This window comes from Corythoichthys intestinalis, chromosome 21 (genome assembly GCF_030265065.1).
Source record: "Corythoichthys intestinalis isolate RoL2023-P3 chromosome 21, ASM3026506v1, whole genome shotgun sequence".
Lineage (NCBI taxonomy): Eukaryota > Metazoa > Chordata > Actinopteri > Syngnathiformes > Syngnathidae > Corythoichthys > Corythoichthys intestinalis.
In genome coordinates this window covers 39,860,051-39,879,686 of record NC_080415.1, presented here as the reverse complement: position 1 = coordinate 39,879,686, position 19,636 = coordinate 39,860,051, and the positions used below count along the sequence as shown (strand labels likewise).

General features: G+C 40.4%; 1 protein-coding gene across 1 annotated transcript in view; it reads left to right on the top strand.

Moving 5' to 3' along the window:
• Window positions 1-18,891, top strand: part of pemt (phosphatidylethanolamine N-methyltransferase) — a 64,201-nt gene extending 45,310 nt beyond the window's left edge. Inside the window, exons 6-7 of the mRNA XM_057826507.1 lie at window positions 7,464-7,538; window positions 15,320-18,891. Of these exons, the coding sequence (XP_057682490.1) occupies window positions 7,464-7,538; window positions 15,320-15,368 (124 nt within the window). The 3' untranslated portion in view covers window positions 15,369-18,891. The remainder of the gene's footprint in view (window positions 1-7,463; window positions 7,539-15,319) is intronic.
• The last annotated feature ends 745 nt before the right edge of the window (window positions 18,892-19,636 follow it).

The following is a 19,636-nucleotide window of genomic DNA, read 5'->3' as shown; positions in this document are numbered from 1 at the left end:
CTACCTTTGACAGCGCTAACGTCCAATCCATTTGAAGTGAGAGCGTTGGCCACCCTCTCACTTTAGATGGATTGGACGTAGAGGTGGGAACGTTTGTGTACCTCACGATACGATACGATACAATTTGCGATAAAAAGCTCACTATATGGCAGGTGTCTGCAAGTCCGTTCCTCGAGAGCCGCTATTCAGCTTCTTTTCCATTACGGCTGCAGCTATCAATTATTATTATTATTTATTTATTTTAAACCTGTCCTGTTCGGCTGTTTGACACGGGGAATGGAAATTTAAGTGTCCGGTTGGTCTGAACAGTTTTAATTAGGGCTGTCAAAATTATCGCGTTAACGGGCGGTAATTAATTTTTTTAATTAATCACCTTAAAATATTTGACGCAATTAACGCACATGCCCCGTTCAAACAGATTAAAATGACAGCAGTGTCATGTCCACTTGTTACTTGTGTTTTTTGTCTCCCTCTGCTGGCGCGTTGGTGCAACTGATTTTATGCACCATGAGCATTGTGTAATTATTGACATCAACAATGGCGAGCTACTAGTTTATTTTTTGATTGAAAATTTTACAAATTATATTAAAACGAAAACATTAAGAGGGGTTTTAAAATAAAATTTCTATAACATTTATCTTTTAAGAACTACAAGTCTTTCTATCCATGGATCGCTTTAACAGAATGTTAATAATATTAATGCCATCTTGTTGATTTATTGTTATAATGAACAAATACAGTAAATCTTATGTACCGTATGTTGAATGTATATATCCGTCTTGTGTCTTATCTTTCCATTCCAACAATAATTTACAGAAAAATATTACATATTTTATAGATGGTTTGAATTGCGATTAATTACGATTAATTAATTTTTAAGCTGTGATTAACTCGATTAAAAATTTTAATCGTTTGAATGCTCTAGTTTTAATGTTTCACATTGAGAGTATGACTTACTCCCATTGTGATCATTCAACATATCTTGTTTATTATGACAAAGCAGCGAGCAGGAAGGGGTTATGGGGGAACAGAAGAAAAGAAAAAAAACTAGGGCTGTCAAAATTATCGCGTTAACGGGCGGTAATTAATTTTTAAAATTAATCACGTTAAAATATTTGACGCAGTTAACACACAAATGCCCGGCTCAAACAGATTAAAATGACAGCACAGTGAAATGTGTACTTGTTGTGTTTTTCGGAGTTTTGTCGCCCTCTGCTAGCGCTTGGGTGCGACTGATTTTATAGGCTTCAGCACCCATGAGCATTGTGTAAGTAATTATTGACATCAACAATGGCGGGCTACTAGTGTATTTTTTGATTGAAAATGTTACAAATTTTATTAAAACGAAAACATTAAGAGGGGTTTTAACATAAAATTTCTATAACTTGTACTAACATTTATATTTTAAGAACTACAAGTCTTTCTATCCATGGGTCGCTTTAACAGAATGTTAATAATGGTAATGCCACCTTGTTGATTTATTGTTATAATAAATGAATACAGTACTAATGTACCGTGTGTTGAATGTATATGTCCATCTTGTGTCTTATCTTTCCATTCCAACATTAATTTACAGAAAAATATGGCATATTTTATAGAATTGAATTGCGATTAATTGTGATTAATTATGATTAATTAATTTTTAAGCTGTAATTAACTCGATTAAAAATTTCATTCGTTTGACACCCCTAAAAAAAACACAAAAGAAACAACAGTAGAGTACGGTGTATGGTCTGAGCACTAAGAGGCTGACCCCCCACCTCTTCAATCTCTGCAGCAATGCTGACAGCACTCCTGTAACGAGTCGCATGACATTTAGGAAGGAAAATGACAAGCAGTACTCAATTTGGACATTTAGGGATGTACGTAGTTCCCATGCGGTGTACTCACTTTTGTTGCCAGGGGTTTTCAATTCAATTCAATTTTATTTGCATAGCCCTATATCACAACAAGGTTGTCTCAGAGGGCTTTGCAGAGTCAATATGATACACAGTCAGAAACAGTAGGTGAATTAGATGAAGTTCATGTCCTGAAGTTCATGTCCTGGGCATCCCCATCCTCAGACCCTCCATGTCGGCAAGGAAAAACTCCAAAAACCCTTTGGGAAAAATGAGAAACCTTGAGGAGAACCATTGTCAGGAGAGATCCACTCCCAGGACGGACACGCTATAGATCAGGGGTCGGGAACCTTTTTGGCTGAGAGAGCCATGAACACCACATATTTTTAAAAAAAAATGTAATTCTGCGAGAGCCATTCAATATGTTTAAAACTAAAAATACAAGTAATATATGCATTTTATGTAATTTCAACACTTTTAAAGTACAGTAAGTCTCTGAATTCTTTTAAATAACTTTTATAAATTATAATAAATTAAATAACAATTATTAAATAATATTAAAATAGTTATTTTAATATTTTGTGTCGTCAGATAGACTGTTGTACTTACGGTTTTTAACCAGCAGGGGGAAGCGTTCACTACGTGGCGTGCATGGGCAATAAATGTTCGCATTTTAGAGCAACGTGAGACTGACGATGTAAACTAGTATTTTTTTCTTGTTTGAGGTGAGAAAAAGAGTATAATTTGACTGTGTATATTAGCGGATTGCTTTATTTTATGATGATTGTGATGTGTGCTGTGTGTTAATATAGTTCATAAATATGTTAAGTATTGTAATGTTCGTAACTATTTGTGGACGTCCATCCAGCCAGGGGTCAGGATAGTCAGGAGGCTGCGGCTGAAAAATAGCCCCTCCTCCAGAGGGGAGGGGGGAAGGGTTTGGATATAAATGGCTATATTTTGAGTTATTTTGAGGTGAAAATAAATGAACTCTATTATATAAGCTGCACTCATTGTGTCAAAGCGTCATTTTGTCAGTGTTGTCCCATGAAAAGATAAATATCTGCAGAAATGCGAGGGGTGTACTCACTTTTGTGATACACTATACCTCTCTTCACGCATAGGAAACTGGTCATTCTGGATCAGAGATAAAAAAACAGAAGCAATTGCAGCTAACTATTCATGAAATGGTGGTCTGTGGCCGGTTTTAATAGGAAAAGCCATTGCACCTAAAACGGAGTGAGCACTTTCGCTAGCTTGATCATTGTGGTATAACCAAAGATGAATATCTTCAGTTACGTCACCGGCGATCATGCACTGTGCTTGCGGGATCAAAACAACCGACCGCTGCTATTGAAAAGCTTACTTGTTTGCTCGGCTCTCATGTCACATAAGGTGATTTGATGTTGTTGTTTTGCTCCGGTTACACAAGAACCTTTTTATTCATAATTCATCGTATTTTCCCGTTTCAGTTTTTGTCTGTCGAGAAGCCATTTTTCCTAAAGGGCTAGCAATAATTCTCGTCTTCGTTCGCGAGACGGATGAATTGGAGCCCGTCCAAAGTGACTGGAGGCAAGTGATGATTTGCCGCTTTTTCGACAGTATCAAATAAACGTAGAAGCGGGAGCAATTCGCACTTGTGGACTCACATACGGAGATGAGCAAATCCTCGATGAATATACATGAACACTGTCTAGTGTGTGCACAGACTCAACAGACGGTCTGTCTGAAGAATTGAGAAAAAAAAAAAATCAAAACAAGAGAAATGCTACCGTAAACGATTACTCCAGATGGTTAGAAGCTTTGTGACATGAACTGCAGCTTGTTTTTCAAATAACTTGTAGGTGAGAGGATGGAAATGGCTTTTAGAAAATACCTTCTTACTTTAAACTTTTTAAGTAGATCAGTAAATACAGCAATGCAGTCCATCTTTTTTTTTTTTTTTTTTTTTTTTTTTTGAGACGCCTACACTAACTATTAATATGTGGGTGCTATAGTATTTTCGGTTGACACAATGTGGGTACGGGGGGGGCAAGTTTATAAGCTAAGTGATTGAAAGGGGTAGAGTGTACACAAATCAGCTCTGTGATCTAGAACCCAGTAATCGTGTGAATCCCTTGTGAGTGTAAGCCCGTTGGCGACAAACCCTACGCCGCCCCATTGTCAATCCCGGCACCAGGACCCCCCACCTGAGGGCGCCTAATCACATCCAGCCGCACGCGAGCCCCACCAAGCACGCGACAGCCACGCAGACGAGCGGAGATGCCACGCCGGCGCCAACCCTGGGCCACGGCCCCCACCCAGCCAGCCCGGGGAGGGAGGGAGGGCGGGCAGGGGTGGTAGCGCAGCCCATCCCTCCTCCCGCAGCCCAGCAAAGGAGCCACCCCCCCCCCCCCGGGGGTCCAGGGTGGTCCCCCGGGCCACCCGCGCACCCATCAACCGGCCTTCAGGGATGGCAAGAGGGGACCTACCACCAACCCCAAAGTTCCAAGTTGTGTAAGTTCTCCTACTTGAAAAGATTAGAGAGGCCTGTAATTGTCAACATGGGTAAACCTCAACCATGAGAGACAGAATGTGGGAAAAAAAACTGATTTTTAAAGAATTTATTTCCAAATTAGAGTGGAAAATAAGTACTTGGTCACCTACAAACAAGCAGGATTTCTGGCTGTCAAAGAGGTCTAACGAGGCTCCACTCGTTACTCGTTATTAATGGCACCTGTTTTAACTCATTATTGGTATAAAATCGGTACAAAAGACACCTGTCCACAACCTCAGTTAGTCATACCCCAAACTCCACTATGGCCAAGGCCAAAGAGCTGTCGAAGGACACCAGAGACAAAATTGTAGACCTGCAACAGGCTGGGAAGACTGAATCTGCAATAGGTAAAACGCTTGGTGTAAAGAAATCAAAAGTGGGAGCAATTATTAGAAATTGGAAGACATACAAGACCACTGATAATCTCCCTTGATCTGGGGCTCCATGCAAGATCTCACCCCGTGGCGTCAAAATGATAACAAGAACGGTGAGCAAAAATCCCAGAACCACACGGGGGGACCTAGTGAATCACCTACAGAGCACTGGGACCACAGTAACAAAGGCTATTATCAGTAACACAATGCGCCACCAGGGACTCAAATCCCGCACTGCCAGATGTGTCCCCCTGCTGAAGACAGTACACGTCCGGGCCCGTCTGCGGTACGTTGCTTTCGTTTTGTTTACATGGAATCGGAATGATGCTATGGGAAAAAACCAAGGCGGCAAACGCATGCGCACTGTAGCACGAAACCACTCGCTTCGTTTGCGCCGAAAAAAAATAACACCGAATGGAGGCTACCGCGGCGAACTCTTTTGATTTACCGTTACTTGATATTCGATGCGTACCGACCGGTACCCATAATTGACAAATTGGCGGTTTTCCGTACAGATTTCCTTTACGCCGTACACATTGCGCAAAAAACGTACTTTGTACGGCAAAAACGTACAGGTTGACAGGTATGAAAAAATAACTACAAACAACCGCTTCCGGTATCCATCAGTGAGTTTTTTACAATGCTCTGTTGGAATTTTAGATCATTCTACTTTGCCCAACTGATCCAGGTCTCTGAGATTTGAAGGGTGCTATTTTCACATCTATCCACAGGTGTTCGATGGGATTCAGGTCTGGACTCATTGCTGGCCACTTTAGAAGTCTCCAGTGCTTTCTCTTATACCATTTTCTAGTGCTTTTTGAAGTGTCTTTTGGATCATTGTCATACTGGAAGACCCATGACCTCTGAGGAAGACCCAGCTTTTGCACACTGGGCCCTACATTATGCTGCAAAATTTCTTGGTAGTCTTCAAAATGCCATGCACACGGTCAAGCAGTCCTATGCCAGAGCTCAGTGGTAGAGTAGTTGTCCCCCAACCCAGAGGTTGTGGGTTGGATTCTCAGCCCTGATTAACTCGCCTAAGTATCCTCGAGCAAGATACCGAACCCCACATTGCTCCTGGTGCTGCGTCACCAGTAGGTAAATGGCGATGTAATGGAAAGCACTTTGAGCGCCTTTTAAAGGTGGAAAAGCGCTATACAAGTATAACACCATTTACCACTGTTCAACCTTCCGCACAATCTTTCATTGAAATCCACATCTAGGGAGGTTAGCCACAGTGCCGTGGGCTTTACACTTATTGATGACACTGCGCACGGTAAACACAGGAATAGTCAGGTCTTTGGAGATGGACTTGTAGCCTTGAGATTCCCCATGCTTCCTCACAATTTTGCTTCTCCTAGTCCTTAGACGGTTCTTTGGTCTTCTTTCTTTTCTCCATTCTCAATGTGGTAGACACAAGGACACAGGACAGAGGTTGAGTCAACTTTAATCCATTATAACTGGCTGCACATGTGATTTAGTTATTGCCACCACCTGTTATGTGCCACAGGTAAGTAACAGGTGCTGTTAATTACACAAATTAGAGAAGCATCACATGATTTTTCAAAGGGTGCCAATACTTTTGTCCGGCCCATTTTTGGAGTTTTGTGTAAAATGATAATGATTTACTTTTTTTTCCCCGTTCTCTTCTGTGTATTTCATTGCAAGCAAAATAAATGAAGATACGACTACCAAAGCATTTGTAATCGCAATCATTTTCTGGGAGAAATTGAGCATTATCTGACAGAATTGCAGGGGTGCCAATACTTTTGGCCAGCACTGTAGTACGGCAGGGCCATCTTTAAAAGAGACCAAAATGTGTTTTCACATTCATGAACGAGGTTGAAATTTGCACACACAATTAGACATCAAATGTTTGCAAATTGGCAATTAATGCCTGTTGTCCAATAACCCGTTGGCATGTTAATGAGTTCGATGTTATGAAAAACAATAATTAGACGGCACGGAGGAGTCATGGTGACCATACTGACCATCATTTTTTCTATGTGTCACCGCCGACGCCGTCTGGCCAACTGGGTCAGTTTTATAAGCCTTATTGAGAATTCAGCTTCATGTTATGTTGATGTCATTATAGCATTCATTTGTGTACCATAGTTTTCTTTCAGGTCATTCATTGCAAGCGGACGTCTCGTGACTGATTGGTTGTGATGATAAAGAAATGGAACACTTTCGAGTTGATGCAAATACCAGTCACAAAAGTCCAAATCCTTACCATAAAAAGATTTCACTAGAGTCTTGTTTTTCATTATTTTCAGGGACCGCGTCCTTTTTTTACCTTCATATTGCTTTTGATGCCTTAGTGTGCATTTTATAAATATATTTGGTATTATTAGTCTTGGCAAAAATTTGTGTCAGTGGGTCAGTCTCTAAACAGGAATATGTAGGTCATTTTATTGTGCTGCGTATGTGTTTCATTCAAGTCGTCAGTGCGCACTTTCAGAAAGATAGAATGTTATATCACTTGATGAAAGCATGCAGCCTTCCTATTTCATATATTAAAGGCGCTTCATAATGCAAATACAATGTCCAGGACGCAATTTGTGCTTCTCTTAATGGGAGCAATATGCTGCACTGATTCTTTTCTACAGCAAGAGTCTGAGAGTCACTTCATCACTGCCATAAACTCCAATATGCACTTGTTTTAGCGGCATACTTACAGTGCGTATGACTCATCTCTGTTTTGTTTGTTACCAGAGGCGCCAGTCCAATCGGTCTCGTCTTGACTGCAATTGTGGCGTTGGTCTACAAGATTGCAATTGGATTTGAAGGGTAAGTCTTGCACAGTATTGAAATTAAAGTGGTGCAAATAAGTATTTAGTCAACCACCAATTGTGCAAGTTCTCCTACTTGAAAAGATTAGAGAGGCCTGTAGTTGTCAACATGGGTAAACCTCAACCATGAGAGACAGAATGTGGGAAAAAAGCCCAGAAAATCACATTGTTTGATTTTTAAAGAATTTATTTGCAAATCATTGTGGAAAATAAGTATTTGGTCACCTACAAGCAAGCAAGATTTCTGGCTCTCAAAGAGGTCTAACTTCTTCTAACGAGGCTCCACTCGTGACCTGTAATAATGGCACCTGTTTTAACTCATTATCGGTATAAAAGACACCTGTCCACAACCTCAGTCAGTCACACTCCAAACTCCACAACAGCCAAGACCAAAGAGCTATCGAAGGACACCAGAGACAAAATTGTAGACCTGCACCAGGCTGGGAAGACTGAATCTGCAATAGGTAAAATGCTTGTTGTAAAGAAATCAACAGTGGGAGCAATTATTAGAAATTGGAAGACATACAAGACCACTGATAATCTCCCTCGATCTGGGGCTCCATGCAAGATCTCACCCCATGGCGTCAAAATGATAACTAGAACGGTGAGCAAAAATCCCAGAACCACACGGGTGGACCTAGTGAATGACCAACAGAGAGCTGGAACCACAGTAACAAAGGCTACTATCAGTAACACAACGCGCCATCAGGGACTCAAATCCTGCACTGCCAGACGTGTCCCCCTGCTGAAGAAAATACTCGTCCAGGCCCGTCTGCGGTTCGCTAGAGCTCATTTGGATGATCCAGAAGAGGACTGGGAGAATGTGAAACCAAATAGAACTTTTTGGTAGAAACACAGGTTCTCATGTTTTGAGGAGATGGAATACTGAATTGCATCCGAAGAACACTTTACCCACTGTGAAGCATGGGGGTGGAAACATCATGCTTTGGGGCTGTTTTTCTGCAAAGAGACCAGGACGACTGATCTGTGTAAAGGAAAGAATGAATGGGGCCATGTATCGAGAGATTTGGAGTGAAAATCTCCTTCCATCAGCAAGGGCATTGAAGAGAAGACATGGCTGGGTCTTTCAGCATGACAATGATCCCAAACACACAGTCAGGGCAACAAAGGAGTGGCTTCGTAAGAAGCGTTTCAAGGTCCTGGCGTGGCCTAGCCATTCTCCAGATCTCAACCCCATAGAAAATCTGTGGAGGGAGTTTAAAGTCCGTGTTGCCCAACGACAGCCCCAAAACATCACTGCTCTAGAGGAGATCTGCATGGAGGAATGGGCCAAAATACCAGCAACAGTGTGTGAAAAGCTTGTGAAGAGTTACAGAAAACATTTGGCCTCCGTTATTGCCAACAAAGGGTACATAACAAAGTATTGAGATGAACTTTTGGTATTGACCAAATACTTATTTTCCACCAAGATTTGCAAATAAATTCTTTAAAAATCAAACAATGTGATTTTCTGTTTTTTTTTTTTTTCCACATTCTGTCTCTCATGGTTGAGGTTTACCCATGTTGACAATTACAGGCCTCTCTAATATTTTCAAGTGGGAGAACTTGCGCAATTAGTGGTTGACTAAATACTTATTCTCCCCACTGTATATCCGTAAATGGTGATGCATTCGTTTTATTTTTTGGACCACAAATGGAAAATTAAAAAATATGTACAGTGGTATGAAAAAGTCTCTGAAACTATTGGGATTTCTTACATTTCTGCATAAAATCACCATCAAATGTGATGTGTGTGTCAAAATCACACAGATGAAAAAAAGTGTCTGCTTTAATTAAAATCCACTCAAACATATATAGGTTTTCATATTTTAATAAGGATAGTATGCAAACAATGACAGAAGGGGGAAAAATAAGTAAGTGAACCATCACATTTACCGTATTGGCCCGAATATAAGACGGCCCTGATTATAAGACGACCCCCTGTTTTTCAAGACTCAAGTTTGAAAAAAGACTTTTTGAACACCAAATTAATTTTTATACAGAAAATAATTACAGTACATCTGAAACAAATGATTATAACAATATATTTGAAAGAAAAAGCATGTTATTTTGCCTCAATCAGATCTTAATATCTGAACATTTAAATATGTCAACTAAAGTGCAATCACATTCGTAAATGAATGGCTTCTGGTTTTTGAGATGTAAATAAACCAATCTATTGTGATAAAACAACCAAATTGCAATAACTGCATTAACCATCAAAGAGAAGTCTAACTGTAATTGTAGTCTTGAAACAAATCTGAATCAGGAAAAACATTGCAATAAAATAATGCAAACTGGTTAAACTTGAGAGCAGCTGAGATCTGTCATGATAGAACATCGCTCCAATGATATCTGGCGCCATCTAGCGTCGTGAATGGGTATAATGTCTCGACCGCGAATATAAGACGACCCCCTCTTTTTCAGTCTTATTGCAATGAAAAAAACACCCTCTTATATTCGGGCCAATACGGTAATATTTTGTGCCCCCCACCCCCACCCCTTTGATAGTAATAACGTCAACCAGACATGTGAATATTTCTTAAAAAAGAAATGAATATTTCATGGGGTTTCTTAATTTTTTTCACATGACTATAGATACTATATGTGTTTGTTTTCTGCCAGCCTCCCACTTCAAATAATAATCAGAACAGTTTTAAATACCGGACCTTTTCCCTGTTTTGCTTGCTTGGCGCGCATGTGTCGTGAACTTCTGCACACATCGAGGGTTAATGGATGTCACTGTCGCATCGTCATGCCTCGGAGCGTTTCGAAAGGAACTAGATTTGTCAAATCATTCTCTGAATAAACGAGGCCACCCCGAAAGACAGAACAGCTTCCGGAGTTATGTGGTGGCCTAAATAGAGCGCCTTGCAAGAAAATGCTCAATTTAAACAAGGTAAGAAATGTTCCAGTTTTCATCATGCAGTGCGGATCGGCTCACTTCAGGACAGATTAGAGTTTGGAGCACTGTGCCATTATTGTCTATCCGCAACTGTTAGGCCTGAATCACTTTTATTTTTTGGGTGTAACTGGCCTGTGTAGAGACAAATTTAGGTCATGTGTATATACAGTGCCCTCCATAATTATTGGCACCCCTGGTTAAGATGTGTTTTTTAGCTTCAAATATATTTTTTAATTCAAATAATATGGGACCTTAATGGGAAAAAAAGAGAAAAATCCAACCTTCAATACAAGTGCATTTTTTCAGTGGGGAAAAAATCCCACATAAAGAAAAAAATATTTGACATCAAATAATGTGTGTCCCATTTATTAGCACCCCTGGTGTTAATACCCTGATTTGCCTCCAATGGGTTGACAGCGCCTTGCATGGCAGCAGCCCCACTGGTGTCTGAATGTGTGCGTGAATGGGTAAATGTGTGCTACTGTAAAGCGCTTTGGGCATGGTAACCATACAGATAAATGCGCTATACAAGTACTGTCCGTTTACCATTTTAATACTTTACTTTAATACCCCTTTTGCCAACAAAACAAGGTCTGGGGACTGAGATGGCCATGGGAGGAGCTTGATTTTGTGTCCGGTGAACCATTTCTGTGTAGCTCTGGCCATATGTTTAGGGTCATTATCTTGCTGAAAGACCCAGTGACGACCCATCTTCAGCTTTCGGGCAGAGGGCAACAGATTTGGTCCTGGTATTTCAAAGCATTCATGATGCCATGCACCCTAACAAGGTTCCCAGGGCCTTTGGAAGCGAAACAGCCTCACAGCATCACTAACCCACCCCCATACTTCACAGTGGGTATGAGGTGCTTTTCAGCATGCGCATCTTTCGTGGCGCGCCAGACCCACTTAGAGTGTTTGTTGCCAAAAAGCTCAATCTTGGTCTCATCTGACCAAAGCACACGGTCCCAGTTGAAGCCCCAATACCGCTTGGCGAACTCCAGACGTTTGCGTTTATGATTGTGAGCAGGGCCGGCCCAGGCCATTTGGGGGCCCTAAGCAAAATAATGCAAAGGGGCCCATATTTTTGGCCCACCATTTCGTCACAGTGTAATGTGAAACCCATACATACGTCCATATTTTGTATATTAATCAGATTTTGTTGCACTGCATACTTCAAACTTCTCACCCCAAATGATTGTCAGTACTTACAGTAGATAGCACCAAACCTTTTTCTAAAAGAGGAAAGAAAGAAGTTAAGGAAGAACTTTTATTTTTTTAAGCTTGTAATCAAGTATCAAAACTCACAAAAGTCAAATAAAGCAAACTGTAGTAAACAAAATAGAATATAAATTAAACAATTGCCAGATTGGGGGCCCCCTAGTGGTCAGGGGCCCTAAGCAGCTGCATAGTCTGTGTATAGGCTAGGAAAGGTTTTCTCCGTGCATGCCTCCCAAACAGCTTGTTGGCGTGTAGACAGCACCTCATACCCACTGTGAAGTATGGGGGTGGGTCAGTGGGGCTGTTTCGCTTCCAAAGGCCCTGGGAACCTTGTTAGGGTGCATGGCATCATGAATGCTTTGAAATACCAGGACATTTGAAATCAAAATCTGTTGCCCGAAAGCTGAAGATGGGTCGTCACTGGGTCTTTCAGCAAGACAATGACCCTAAACATATGGCCAAATCTACACAGAAATGGTTCACCAGACACAAAATCAAGCTCCTCCCATGGCCATCTCAGTCCCCAGACCTTGTTTTTTTGGCAAAAGCGGGTTGTACAAAGTATTAACACCAGGGGTGCTAATAATTGTGACACACATTATTTGATGTCAAATATTTTTTTCTTTATGTGGGATTTTTTTCCCCACTGAATAAATGCACTTGTATTGAAGGTTTGATTTTTCTCTTTTTTTCCATTAAGGTCCCATATTATTTAGAAAAAAAAATATTAGAAGCTAAATAACACATAACTATTATAAATCCAATAACTTTGGAGGGCACTGTAGTTTACAGTATTCTATCAATGACCTGTGTGCATTAAAAACACTACATGCTAAAACCACTGTTTGAATTACTTTACTCTAGGCTAATTCAGGGCTCAGGTTATTGTTTACGCTATGATTTTTGTCAAAAACAACATGGAATGCGTTCCCCCCCCCCCCCCCCCCTTCATCAAGGTACAGGTACAACTGCTTGCGTCGCCGGCTGGATGGCTTCCAACGCAGTCTATGAAGTGGGCCGGTCTTTTAAGAACTCCCGGGCCACTCCGCAGTCCGCTCCCCATATCGATACTAGTAATTTTATCGATGCAACACTCAGCAGTAGTAGTAGTGGTAGCAATATAGCTCGCAGAACCTAGTCAAGTTATTTGATATTAATGAAAAATCTTTTCCCCCAAGCATGTGTAGTAGTACTGTAGAAAGGAAAAATTAACAGTGGTATGATAAAGTATCTGAACCTTTTGAAATTTCTAACATTTCTGCATAAAATCACCATCAAATGTGATCTGATCTCTGTCAAAATCACACAGATGAAAATACAGCTTGTGCTTTAACTAAAACCACCTAGACATTTATAGTTTTTTATATATTAATGAATATAGCATGCAAACAATGGCCGAAGGGGAAAAAATAAGTAAGTGAACCCTCTGCCTAAGGAGACTTAAAGAGCAATTGAAACCAATTTTTACCAAACAATTTAAGTCAGGTGTGTCGCCCAATCGCTGATGAGTGGTTTTATAGTTGTCCTGCTCACTATAAAACGCACACCTGGTAAGAAATTTCTTGATGAGAAGCATTGTCTGATGTGCATCATGGCTCAGTCAAAGGTGCTGTCTGAAGACCTGCGATCAAGGATTGTTGATTTGTATAAAGCTGGGAAATGATACAAACCATCTCTTTCTTCACCACAACGGACCGGTGCAGAGTCCGCATCACTGCAGACGCTGCACCGATCCGCCTGTCAATCTCCCCCTCCCTCCTACCCTCACTCGTGAACAGGACCCCAAGATACTTGAACTCCTCCACTTGGGGCAGGATCTCATCCCCGACCCGGAGAGGGCATGCCACCCTTTTCCGGCTGAGGACCATGGTCTCAGATTTGGAGGTGCTGATCTGCATCCCAACCGCTTCACACTCGGCTGCGAACCGCCCCAGTGAGAGTTGGAGGTCACGGCTCGATGAAGCCAACAGCACCACATCATCTGCAAAAAGCAGAGATGCAATGCTGAGGTCACCAAACCGGACACTCTCAACGCTTTGGCTGCGCCTAGAAATTCTGTCCATAAAAATTTTGAACAGAATCGGTGACAAAGGGCAGCCTTGGTGGAGTCCAATCCTCACCGGGAACGAATTCGACTTATTGCCGGCAATGCGGACCAGACTCTGACACCGGTCGTACAGGGACCGAATAGCCCTTACCAAGGGGCTCGGTACCCCGTACTCCCGGAGCACCCTCCACAGGACTCCCCTAGGAACACAGTCGAACGCCTTCTCCAAATCGACAAAACACATGTAGACTGGTTGAGCGAACTCCCATGTCCCCTCGAGGATCCTGCCGAGGGTGTAGAGCTGGTCCACTGTTCCACGGCCGGGACGAAAACCACACTGCTCCTCCTGAATCCGAGATTCGACTTCCCGACGGACCCTCCTCTCCAGCACCCCTGAATAGACTTTACCGGGGAGACTGAGGAGTGTGCTTTTGTTTCAACCTAGCCAAAAAAAGAAGGCAAGTAATCGTATTTATTATTCGAAATTACTGTCATTTTTAGCTTAGAATCAATAATTGATGTCTAATAATTTATTTAAAAAACAAAAAAAACTACTTTAAAAAAAGTGTTTACTCACATATTTGAAACTTTTAAACAAATTACGTCACAATGAAAAAATGTGTGTCTGTAAAAAAGTCTCGGATATCTACCTCATAACTATCGCTTAATTGTAATTTTTTTTTGTTACTGTCACATTTCCCCCAATATTTTAGATGATAATTAATCGATCCAAACAAAGAAAAATGGAGTTAAAGCAAACAATGTTTTTTTTTTCATCTGGGTGATTTTGACGAAGATCACATTTGGTGGTGATTTTATGCAGAAATGTGAGAATTTCCTAAAGGTTCAGATACTTTCTCATACCTCTGTATATTGTAGTCGCAAATTTTTCTCCTTCGCATTTTTAATGTGACGGATGTTTTGGGGGCCATGTCAAACTACTGCTTCTTTAATTTTCTAAAGGACCTAATAAGTTATGTAAACTAACAAATCTTAGGATTCAATAAACAGAGAACCAGTTTCCTCCCCCCTCCCTAGACATCAGGATTTGCCGTTAGAAACATTGGACATTCTTAATGGTCGATTGTTTTCTGATCATACCAAGGAGGAAAAAAATCACTCCTTAAACTGAAGAACAGTATATTCAGTCAGCATAACTCTTGAGAGAAATGACGCAAAACATTCAAATTCAATCTGATCGGTCTAATGGCCGTGACCGCATTGTTGCCTTTTCAGTGGCTCTGACAAGAGTGCGGCAACACAGATGGCAATGAAAGGACTTCCATTGTGAATCACACACACAATCACAAAACTCATGTTGTGCATTTACTAGCTTTGAATAAGTCAACATACCGTGATTCACTCCAAATACGGTGCTATATTGTTGATAGCGCGTGGCGCACTCGCCCCCTTTCATCAAACATTTTATGTTTGACACCTTTTGCAGCCGTGCGTAACCGAGGCCATCAACTATGACGGCGTGGTGAAGGCGACACGCATAGTAAACGCACCGTTGATGCAACATGTGAGGGGTCCTGGTACAGCATGGTACCGTGTTCAGATCTTTGATTTATTGTCCAGTAATATGTTTGTTCTACTGTATTTGCAGACCTTTCACTGAGCACATCTATCAACAAAGGACGCGCAAACGTGAATAATCACATCCTGCCGGGCTGTCGGAGGACATTATTGTGATCGAGCGAGCCTCGGGAAGAGATGATTGATTATTAAGCCACTGCCAGTGAGAACGTTTTGGTGTCTCATTCTTTCTGTTGACATTTCCAAGAAAAGAAAAAAAAATTAAAACGCAGATCCCAGATCAGGCCCGTGACTGAAAACTCACCATTTTGATAACTTACGATCTCATATGTCTTCTGAACAGTCTCACCAATTTTGAAGACGATTCAACTAATTCCCTCGGAGACAAGGACTCAAATGTGCACCCTGTAAATCGATAAAAATTTCACATTCGATCCAAACTACCTGATTTTCTGCCGGGCTGTCGGAGGACACTATTGTGATCGAGAGAGCCTTGGGAAGAGATGATTGATTATTAAGCCACTGCCAGTGAGAACGTTTTGGTGTCTCATTCTTTCTGTTGACATTTCCAAGAAAAGAAAAAAAAATTAAAACGCAGATCCCAGATCAGGCCCGTGACTGAAAACTCACCATTTTGATAACTTACGATCTCATATGTCTTCTGAACAGTCTCACCAATTTTGAAGACGATTCAACTAATTCCCTCGGAGACAAGGACTCAAATGTGCACCCTGTAAATCGATAAAAATTTCACATTCGATCCAAACTACCCGATTTTCTTCCGGGCTGTCGGAGGACACTATTGTGATCGAGAGAGCCTTGGGAAGAGATGATTGATTATTAAGCCACTGCCAGTGAGAACGTTTTGGTGTCTCATTCTTTCCGTTGACATTTCCAAGAAAAGAAAAAAAAATTAAAACGCAGATCCCAGATCAGGCCCGTGACTGAAAACTCACCATTTTCATAACTTACGATCTCATATGTCTTCTGAACAGTCTCACCAATTTTGAAGACGATCTAACTAACTCCCTCGGCGACAAGGTCTCAAATGCGCACCCTGTAAATCGATAAAAATTTCTCATTCAATCCAAAATACCCGATTTCCTGTTGTTTTTGGAATATGGGTGCAAGAGACTTTTTGGAGTAGGTTTGCACGATATATCGACTGCCCGAATTTCATCGGGACTTGTATATCATATCATATGTGTCAAAATGTTAGGTAAATGTATGGAATCCAGCCAGGAAGCATTTAAAGTAGCAGTTAAAAATAAATAAATAATAAAGGCAAAGCAAAATAGTTTATCAAAAAGTAAAAATGGAAAAATTGGTGATTGGTGAATTGACTATTGGTTAATGGTCTATTTTACGACGGAGGATAGGTGCCAAATGAAGGAGAAGAAAAAATAAAATGGATTACGAGATTAAAGTCGCGCTGGTCCTACGAGAAAAAAAGTATAATTACACAGGGTAAACTGCTACGTACTTTACGTACAGTGCCCTCCATACTTATTGGCACCCCTGAAAAAGATGTGTTTTTTAGCTTCTATTTTTTTTTTTGATTCAAATAATATGGGACCTTAATGGAAAAAAAGAAAAATCCAACCTTTAATACAAGTGCATTCATTCAGTGGGGAAAAAAATCCCACATAAAGAAAAAATTATTTGACATCAACTAATGTGTGCCACAATTATTAGCACCCCCGGTGTTAATACTTTGTACAACCCCCTTTTGCCAACAAAACAAGATCTGGAGACTGAGATGGCCATGGGAGGAGCTTGATTTTGTGTCTGGTGAACCATTTCTGTGTAGATTTGGCCATATGTTTAGGGTCATTGTCTTGCTGAAAGACCCAGTGACGACACATCTTCAGCTTTCGGGCAGAGGGCAACAGATTTTGAATTCAAATGTCCTGGTATTTCAAAGCATTCATGATGCCATGCACCCTAACAAGGTTCCCAGGGCCTCTGGGAGCGAAACAGCCCCACAGCATCACTGACCCACCCCCATACTTCACAGTGGGTATGAGGTGCTTTTCAGCATGCGCATCTTTCGTGGCACGCCAGACCCTCTTAGAGTGTTTGTTGCCAAAAAGCTCAATCTTGGTCTCATTTGACCAAAGCACACTGGGACCGTGGTGTTTTTTTGGAGCGTTTTTCTCCCGAATCCTCCTGTCCAATCCACCAACAGACAATAATCCTAAACAGCCCAAACTGCAATAGATTATCCTAAACACATCTTTCTGCCCACAGCCCGCCCCGCGAGAGTTTTCAAAAGACTGAATGTTTAACTAATCGATGCCATTTTTCTCGGGACCTTGCCTCCTCGCCTGAGTCTTTTTTTCCCTTGCTGTTTGATCGCTGTCAAACAGTAACAACACTGTAATATACCAAGGCTCGCAATGCAGAAATCACAGACATTAAGGAGTGGTTGAGATTTTCTTTTTGAAATATTTACCCTTTTAAATGTTTTCTTGTTCAATTTTTCTTTGTGTGGATCAATTATTATCTAAAATATCGGGGGGAAATGCGGCAGTAACGCAAAAAAAAATACAATTAAGCGATAGTTATGAGGTAAACATCCGTGATCTATTTAAAGACTCTATTTTTTTCATTGTGACGTCATATGTTTTAAAGTTTCAAATTTGCTAAATAATATATCTATATTTTGAACTAAATATTAGACATCAATTAAGGATTCTAAGCTAAAAATGATAGACATTTCGAATAATAAATATAATTATTAAGCTTCTTTTTTATGGCTGGGTTGAACAAAAGTGGTTGCGCTGTGTCTGTAAACGGGGGTCTCCAGGGTAAAATGGAAAAAATCCAATTAGTTTGGGGAAGGGGTGAAAGTGGGCGGGAACGGTCAGGAACGCAGTTCCGGTATAAGATTCAGGGCCGGAACGCTGTTCCGGTATATGATGCTTTAATTCCGAAAATATGACGGCAACTGTCAAAACGCTATGTAAAAAAAATTTTTTTTAAATACAAAGCTGCAAACACATGCATTTCATCTCCAAGAAGAAAACAATCTACCAACATCAGATTTATATACACAAGTGTTAACAACAAGCATAATAAGGTGCTTGTGTAGCGTAATCCGTTTCCACCAATGTTTATTTTGTTCCACGGACGGCATGGAGGTTTCCCCAGCTGCTGCAGTTATCGGAGTCTGACGATGACGAGTCACGTCAATGTGCGAATGCACGCAGCAAAGCAAAACGCCTGGACTCATTTATCCGTTTAATTGGCTGACATACTGACATGTGATCAGCAGAGATAGTTAGCTCTGACTGGTTCAAATGGGCATATTTTCTGAAACAGCAGGAAAAAAAGGGCAATGCAACAGAAAATGGATCAAATCTTTAAGAGCAAGGAAAGAGTTAAGGTGGCATATTTATCATATTTAGTTTTATTTGTTCATATGGAGAGGTTCAGAACATTTTAGCTGTCAATGTGCACTTTGGATTTATATTTCTTCACTTATGTTCGGCTACTTATTCATTTCCTTATGATTAAAAAAGTCAGTGTTTGCACGATCTTCAAAATATATTCCATTTCACTCTGCATAATATGTCATTTGTACGTATTTTTCTGAATGTATGTTACTCATATCTTTATTATTAAAAAACACAAAAAAAAGTAAATGTTTGCATTATCTTCAATTTTAATATAGATCCTATGTTCTTAAGTAGTTAAAATTGAGATTTGGCATTTACTATGTGAGGAAATGAGGGGAAAATAAAAATTAGGAGATGGAGGTTGGGGTTATAGCTGTTTTTGTTAACTTTTATTTTGCAAATCATTGAAAAAATACAATTTTGAATGAAAATCTGTTTTTGTATGTGTTATAGAAATAACTGACCAAAACCGTTTTCTTTGCATTTCAGTAGTTTTCACCGCCCCCTCAAAAAAATAAATACTAGGGCTGTCAAACGATTAAAATTTTTAATCGAGTTAATTACAGCTTAAAAATTAATTAATCGTAATTCATCGCAATTCAAACCATCTATAAAATATGCCATCTTTTTCTGTAAATTATATATATATTCTGTAAAATAAATTGTTGGAATGGAAAGATATGACACAAGATGGATATATACATTCAACATATGGTACATAAGGACTGTAGTGGGCATATCACTCTACTGTCATTTAAATCTGTCTATGCTGTCCTCACTCCGAAGCGTCGACTTTTTCCAAAGCTAGACAGCTAGTGAACGACGCTTTAATAATCAGACTTCTTCCTTTTTCATCTGATTTGTTAATAAAATGGCCTCAAACTATTGTCCTCTTTAGACCGTCGTAAAACTACAAAAAAAAAAGTACACAAGCATTGCATTAGCAACAACGTTAGCTTAGCACGCTATACAGGTTCACTAAACAT